Source organism: Phaethon lepturus, unplaced genomic scaffold (genome assembly GCF_000687285.1).
Source record: "Phaethon lepturus isolate BGI_N335 unplaced genomic scaffold, ASM68728v1 scaffold9576, whole genome shotgun sequence".
Classification (NCBI taxonomy): Eukaryota; Metazoa; Chordata; class Aves; order Phaethontiformes; family Phaethontidae; genus Phaethon; species Phaethon lepturus.
The window spans coordinates 148,105-156,094 of NW_010544081.1; the positions used below are offsets into that span (position 1 = coordinate 148,105).

Below are 7,990 nucleotides of genomic sequence, written 5' to 3' on the forward strand. Positions count from 1 at the left end.
GGGAATTTGCTCTCTGTCCATAAGTTAGGATCCTGGGTTCTTAGCTCTGCTTGGCAAGACATATTTTCCTTTATTCTCTTCAGCTGTGGTGGGGGCACGGTCAAGTTGTGATTTTGTACCCTGCCCTATCTTGCAGATGCTGAGTTGAGCTGACAGGGAGAGTTTCAGCTGACATGGTGCTGTATGGAAGCACAATTTAGTTTTGTGGGCAGCTATATTTTAAGCTGTTCTGTGGGCAGCTGCATTTTAAGCTACCACTATGTTGAAAAGCCTACTAAGAAAAAAAGTGCATGCTCCACAAACAACTGGGTGTGAGGCAGGCAGCCCAGAACCATTTTTGCCAGTAAGACGACACATGTATGGTGTAGGTGGGTTTGCCTAACGCTCCTTCTGGAACAAATCTTGGCATGTGCTCTGTCAGGGTTAGAGAAGCCCAGAGTTTTTGCCTGGGGAGGAATCCTAGCAATAACTGGAAATCGGGGGGGGGGGGCCGGGGGGGGGGGGGTGGGGGGGGGGGGGGTCGGTGGACGGGGGACGGGACGAGACGGCGTGTTTAGCAACACTTATCTAGAAATGCTGTCTTAATTGTTTTTTTCACCACTTTACTAGCAGTATGAGAGCACATTACAGGGTAAAATGGATAGTGGGAGCTGCAGTCCCCTTGACTCATATGGTGCTGTTTGTTATGAATCTAAGATTAATTCCCTTGGAAATTTACCTGAGGAATGAAGCATAATTACTAACACTCTCCCCAGCTTGTATCACTTGGTAGTGTTAATAAGAGTTATAAAATAAAAGCTTAACAAAAAATAAATTAATTCAGCTACAGCCGTTTTCCCTTAATATTTAATTTTGAAATCTGCCTCAGGAGTAATACAAGGGAAACTTTAAATTTACCAGAATGATATATGGGAGTGAGCAAGGCAAGAATTGCATTAACCTGTTTGCATGGGATATGCAACAGTGCTCAGTACATGAGTTAATGGTCATTCCATCTCAAATTACAGGCTATAGGTAGTACTTTCTGCAGTAATATCTCAATCTTATTCAGGATATCTAAGCATAAGGATGGGGTTAGCATAAATACACAATGTTTTTTTTTTTGAAACCTCAAAATAGCCTGTATTGCCTCTCATCTCTTTCTACCCTGCAGGAGTTCTCTGGGCCTTAGGAGTCTAAAGTTCTTGCAAACTGTATCCAAACAGATAAGGGATTTTTAGGGATGACCCTATACATGAAGGACAGAACCTTTATCCACCTACAGAACTGGAAAAGTAGTTCTGTTCTACCAGAACAGCTCCAAATACCTTATGGCATGGGAGGACTACGTAGATTTCCAGGGAAATGCCATCGCTGTAAAGGTTTGCTTCTTTTAAGGAACCACTCTGACCAATGACTCAGCACAGGCCAGGATGAGCCTCACCTTGTTGATTGTGCATTGGCCCTAGTAACTTGTACAGACTCAGATTCTGTACTCTTGTCTGTACATATTCTGTCCAGTATACATCCATCTTTGCAGATGTTGGCAAACAGATTTTACTTTTTTTCCTCTGGATGGCTGTTCAAATAGGCATTTTGTGGCGAAAAAAAAGAAAGAAGCTCATTTCTAATGGGTTGATCAAGTATTTTAAAGCTAGCTGGTTGATGCAGATCTGCATACAGACTGCCACAGTAATCAATTTCCAACTGGACTGAGGTACTTCAGCTCTAAGAACAGAACTGTCTGCAATTTCAGTGCTTCCCAACTGGGAACCTGGTCTCTTTGGGCCAAGAGCAGAGAGAAAGGCTGTACTGAATTGTAGTAACTGTCTTCCATGGCCTGTCCAATCCCATGAGATTTCATCTCCCCTTGCAAGCTTCTAAGAGAAATTCCCATTGATCTGCGTCTGTGGTGCACAGCAGGGAAGCACTGTTGCTAATTCTAGCTAGTTCACAATGCAGCCCATTAGCTTCCTCTTGGCTGTAATCTCTCCCTCATACATGCAAAAGTCAACACAGCTAGTATGTCTGCACCTGAAGTTATCATTTTTCTGAGTGTGGTCATCAGATGAAGGCAATTCATTAAAGATAGATTGGAAGTGATACTAATGTCTGTCTGTCCTTTGCTGGAATCACCACCTGGCAAAGGCTGATGGCCATAAGTCAATTATCTGCTTGCTTAAGGGTGTCAGACCCATCAGGACATGATCTGTCAATAGTCCCCTTGACCTATCCATTAAGACCAATTGAAATAACCACCTTTCGAGAGGTAAATGAAAAACATGGAATCAGGAGCAAAAAGCATTTCTTGAACCATTTTCCATCTCTGCACCTTTTTAGGTTCACAGAGGAGGCCAAGAAGGAACGACATCCCTTTGCATACCTACCCTTTGGGGCAGGACCCCGTGGCTGCATTGGCATGAAGATGGGTTTGCTGGAGACAAAAATAACTCTGTTGAGGATTTTGCAGAAGTTTCAATTTAAGACCTGCCCAGAGACTGAGGTTTGTAGATGCAGAGGCTTGAAGGCCACATTTGTCAACTTCAGGGAGTTTACAGTGTGTCCTAGACAGGATGACTGACCTGCCTTTGTGACTTTCTATTCGTTTAAGAAAATTGCTAGAGCCACTTCCATAATAAGGAGGGACAAGAGACTCCATTAGAACATGGACTGCATGTTTTAATCAAGATGTGTTTTAACCTTTATGATTTTTCTAACAAAACAGTTAAAAACCCCTGCCTTAGTAGAGAGCAGTGTAGCAACACCTCAGTCAAAATACCTTGATTTATACAGGGTGAGAATGGGTGTACATCTTTCATGGGATCTCAGTACTTTAGTATATACCTATTGCTATATACACTGCACCTGGCACTTACTCAGCAGCTCTAGAGTTTACAGAGTTAATTTCTTTCTGTACAAATCTACAGTATACCTGGGCAACCACTACCTCAGCCTCTGGCTGTAAATTCTATTTAATATTATACTACCACAGCTGACTGTAAAACAAGTACTTTACAGCTTTCACAATAATCTTGATATGAATTGGTCCCCCAGCAAAAATATCTGCCTGTATGTGGGGTTGTTATACACACATAAACAAATACACACAACTGTACATAAGATGTTCTTTTTTTCTTTCAGATTCCTTTGCAGCTGAAATCAAAAGCCACACTTGGACCAAAAAATGGAGTCTACATTATCCTAGAATCTCGCTAAAAGAAAATGTACGTTCTGAAGCCTTCTGGGATGGGATCCTTTGTTCAGTGACTCAGTGGGTATAATTATTTTTCAAAACCCCAAAGACAGGTAGCAGCCTGAGTCCCACTGTTGGTCAGCAGGTGCTGCCTCACTGCCTTGCTGTGGGAGATCCTCCAGTCACTTCTTAAAATGAGATGTGGGCTCCACAGTCATTTGGTGGTTTTCAAATTGCTGTGAATAGTATCTGTAAAGAAGCATTCCACTTTCACTTGCTTTTCTACATTACACCTCCTTTCACTCATCTTTCAGAATGCTTTTTTCATGCTCAAGTTCAATGAATGGAGCAGGTGTTAAGCATACACTAGATTTACAATAGATTTTAATTACAATTCATCGTCTCACACATCCTTCTCATGCACTTAGAAGTCCGTACTCTAGGAAAAGCCCAACAGGCACCACAGTTATAGCAGAAGACCTGGAATCCAGTACATAGGATTTTATCCCGAACTCTGCTAAAAATCAGAGCGGAGTCTCCTGCACAATGCTTCATCTTTCCCTGTGTCTGTAAAGTGGAAGGAGTTGCACCTTCTTCAAGCTTTTGAAGTGATTGGAAATACACTTAGATTAAAAATTTGTACTTGGCACATTGCATCAACATGATTGAAGAGGAATGAAGAGTTCCCCTGTTTACCAGTTATGTTCCAGTAGCTAAGACCAAAGAAATGAGGTGGCAGCCATTTTGCTGGCTACTGAACTGCTGCTGGAAAGATGGAGGGAAAAAAGATACAAACTTAATGAAAGCAGGACCACTGGAGGAAATTTAAGGGTATTCAGAAGATGTTGGTACAACTGCTTCACTGCTTCGAGGCCTTTCCTTTCCAAGCATTGCTGTTGGCACCATCTTGTCTAACTCATTGACTCAGGGAAATTAAGAGCACTGCAGGCACTAAAGCCAATGTCAAGGGAGTGGGATCCAGGATCATCAGTCCCAGCAGCTCTCTTGATTCCTTATGTGACTCCGGAGCAGGTCATGTCCCAAGTGCCTCACTCCACTCGGGAAGGAACTTGTCTGATTGCCAGCTGCAGCAGCACCATGGATCCATTCAAGCTGTATGGCTGTGCATATGCATCTTCACAGCCAAAGCAGCAGTACTCTTCACAATTCCCTCCATGCTCTTTCCTACTCCTCTCCAAAGCCCTTCAATCTCCACACAGCTAGTGGAGCATCACCCAGCAGTGATAACTGACCAAAAAAAAAAAAGACATTTCCTTCAGTGGGCACCACAAATTGGTTGGCTGTACAAAAGCATGAGAAAAGATGGACTCAGTCTCAGGGTCCTTCTTTTTCTTTTTTTTTAAGTTTTTATAAACAGCAAAAATTCTTACAGCACCATAAAAATAAAGCAGCACCTTTTGGTTCCTTGCAAGTGTTGACCTTCTGCCTGCTGACGTACTCTGCTCGAGGTTTCCTTAGGTAACAGCATCTCTCTTGGTGGTATGCACAGATTAGTGTCACGGCAGCAGTAGGAAGAGACTGACTGCTCAGCTTCACTGCAAAGATTGCTGGAAGGAGCCATCTGCTCACTCATCCCTAGATAGTTCCCTAGTTTCTCTCCAGCAAGCACCTTTTGCTGCCTTCTTCCCACATGCTGCCTTAACACTGATCAAATTACTGTATCTTGCTCCTGGATGATTTTTTTCTTTCTCTTTCATGGGATTTTTTTTTTTTTTTTTAAACCAGACCTGTACAGGTAGTAGTGGTGAAGTACTGACCTATCAGTCATGGAATTGTTCCTACTTCCATGGAGCATCTCTGGCATGCTAATAAAGTGCCCTGTTACAGACACACTGATTATATGAATTACTGGTGGAGTGATTATTATTTATTTGAAAAGCAATATACTGTATACACCCTAATTTCTACACATTATCCATCATTTTTCCCTCATGAAAGTAAGTAGTGTGCTGGCAGCTGGTTTACTGTACAGCTTATACATACAACTGGCAAAAAGTTGGATGGGCCTTGCCTAAAAACATCCTCCCTACCTGAATGAGCAGGAAGCTCATTCCAGTCTGAAGTCAGCTGTCAAAGGCTTTTTTGTCCCTTCAAAAAATTTTTACTGTTTTTCTTCCTTACGTGATTTAGCAGGTCATTGTGTGCTTCATTTTTGAACAAATACTCCAAGCCTAAATCAAGCTTGTCTGTCTTCAATACACTTTTGTGTCAACTGTTCTACAGCTTACCTGAATGCTGTTTGTGTCCTCAATATTTGTCTGAGAGAGTGCCACTAACGTGCAGAGTAGTTGAACAACTCATATTTCTGTGCCTGAACAGAGTACTGTCATCTTTACCATGTTGACTCCACTAGAAAAAAACAGTACTGCAGTGACTGCAACTGTGCATCACATTTTACAGGCTTGGAAACTGCACCAACAGTCTTTCCCAGACACAGTTCTAAGTTGAACAAGGATAGTATGTGTGCAATGAAACTCACTTGAGTCTGAGCTAATGTTTTTTCAACTGTCCTGGAAAATTTTCTGGTTAGGAAGTATTATCTATTTTCACCTGTCAATAGAGCAAATTCACATATTCACCTGGAATGGAGCAAATATTTTTGCAGCTGTGGGCCAAGCCACATTTCTGGAAGTGCGTCATCCCTTGTCCTACATGCAGGCCTAGCGAGACAGCTCGAGAAGTAAGACAGAGAAAAAGCTGCCAACTTTCCAGTCGTATAGGAAGAGACCCAAGCCTTTATTCCTTTCAAACAATAGCTGCTGATACAGTCACCAGGCACTGTGCAGCCTTCCATTTTACCAGAATACCTAATGATGCTGGCCCTCTCCCTGGCTGTGCGGGCTCAGCAACATACCTAAAGAGTGAGCCACATTGAAGGGACCGGTGCTGCTCTAGCCCCCTAGAAGTACACATTTGCAAAAATATGAGACATGAGACTGACAGCAGCTCTGCAAACCAGAAACTGGTAATATCCTCTTAATCACAATGTGTTTGTGCACCCGTATAACACAGTCCCAAACCGATCCTAAGCAGAGTTGGCTTTAGTATTCATTAAAAACAAACTACCAAAAAAAGGAGTTATGTTTATAGTTGCAACATCAAAACACAACTCTATATCCTGAAGTTTTGGTGGCTGTTAGCATTTGTGGTACAGCATGCTTCAGTCAACAGCAGTTGGTTCTAGGGAAGAACAAGGAAAGTGATTTAAAACAATTTCTCTCCTCAGAAACAGTGTGTTGTCTTGCATTGCTGAGCTGTGTGTTTGTATAAAATTGGGCGTGTCTGTTTTACAAAGGGACTTAGTCATTCTTTGACAGATAATATGAAGTAAAGGCTGCTTGGTAAAGGAAAACTTCTATTAAAAACATCTTCTGGGACTTTGCAATGATTATGGAAAGCTGTCAGTATAAAGTGGCATTTTTAATGAGTGCCGAGATATAAAAACCTTTGCAGTTCTGTACTTTACAAATAGTATTCCTTGAACAACTGAGCTGGGTGTTAAAAATTATTATGCTTGATTGATTGTAAATTTGAACTATCTATTCTTTCCTGGCATTAAACTGCAGAATTTTCTCTCTGTGTGATACTTTCTGAAATGACCACCTTCTCTCTTCCCTTTGTTAAATGATACTTCTGTCTTGGACACAGCTTCACCTTAGGTAAGACTCTTCTGTGCATTTACAGTAGTAAACATGCTAAAGGAATTTAAAGCTGACTTACAAACAGTTTATTTCATTGCTTGGTTCACACTGGCCCCACTTTGTCTTCTGACTGTGAAAAGTTTGATGCGTCTTTAAGATGTTTGCGCCCTGCATTGCTGGGTCCTATGGCTACTTTCAAGGAGGGAGCAGGATTCCCTCAGTTGCTAGGATTTCTGCAAGTAGAGATGAAGCTGTGACCAGGCCTGAAACAAGAAGTGCAAAGGAGCTATTCAGGCCCGTTAAGCCTACCCCTGGTAAAACAGGTAAGGACCAGTAACGCTGGCCATATAAAACAGCCATCCCTCCTGGCTTTCATGCTGGAAGAAGTAGTCCAAGTAAAGCAGAATTTCTACAACTCCCACTTGCCCTTTGGCTCAAAGACAGCTCTGAGAATTGGTTTCTAAGCAGCAAAATGCAAGTCTTTTGCAAGCCAAGCAGCACTGAGCACACTACCATAGCTGATAGGTCTCATCCACCTAAGTTCGTCTTATCCATCACACCTACTTCAGCCAGGCTGCAGGTAGCTGAATTGGGTAGTGTACTGCCACTCCTTTGCTGCTGCCACTTACACACAGGATTTTGACACCCATATCTTATAAAATGTAGGCAGAATACCACAACAAACCTGATTACAGGTAAAACTCATTAAATGGTGTGGTGGGTTGACCTTGGCTGGCTGCCAGACCCCTACCCAACCCAGCAGATGGAGGGGTCAGGGGTTCATAAACTACTACGCTCCGTGCCTCACTACTAGCATAGCAAAGTTGTTTAGCTTCTAGTGTCTTGCCATCTGTCTTGCCAGGATGGACCTGTTATCAAAAAAAGTAAACAACCTTCACAGCTTATCTTTCTTCTCACATAGTGTAGGAGAGATTTTTACGCTGTTCCTGCTCCGTTTCTTGTCTTACATAGCCAAGAGATATCCTCCTCACTCAAAAAAGAGGTTCAATATTAATTTTTGTCTAAAGTTTAGATTTAATGCAAACAACTCTTTAATCTGTTCATTTCCAAATGCAATCCAAACAGCTATAGAGGGACTCCACTACTTACTTAACAGCAGCATCTTTAAGAAAGTTTCCAAGAACTCAGCAACATA

General features: G+C 42.1%; 1 protein-coding gene across 1 annotated transcript in view; it reads left to right on the forward strand.

The window, feature by feature from the left end:
• Nucleotides 1-3,431, forward strand: part of TBXAS1 (thromboxane A synthase 1 (platelet)) — a gene marked incomplete at its 5' end in the record, with an annotated part of 149,848 nt that extends 146,417 nt beyond the window's left edge. Inside the window, 2 exons of the mRNA XM_010288551.1 lie at nt 2,320-2,482; nt 3,121-3,431. Coding sequence (XP_010286853.1) covers nt 2,320-2,482; nt 3,121-3,195 — 238 coding nt within the window. The remainder of the gene's footprint in view (nt 1-2,319; nt 2,483-3,120) is intronic.
• Between the last annotated feature and the right edge of the window lie 4,559 nt (nt 3,432-7,990).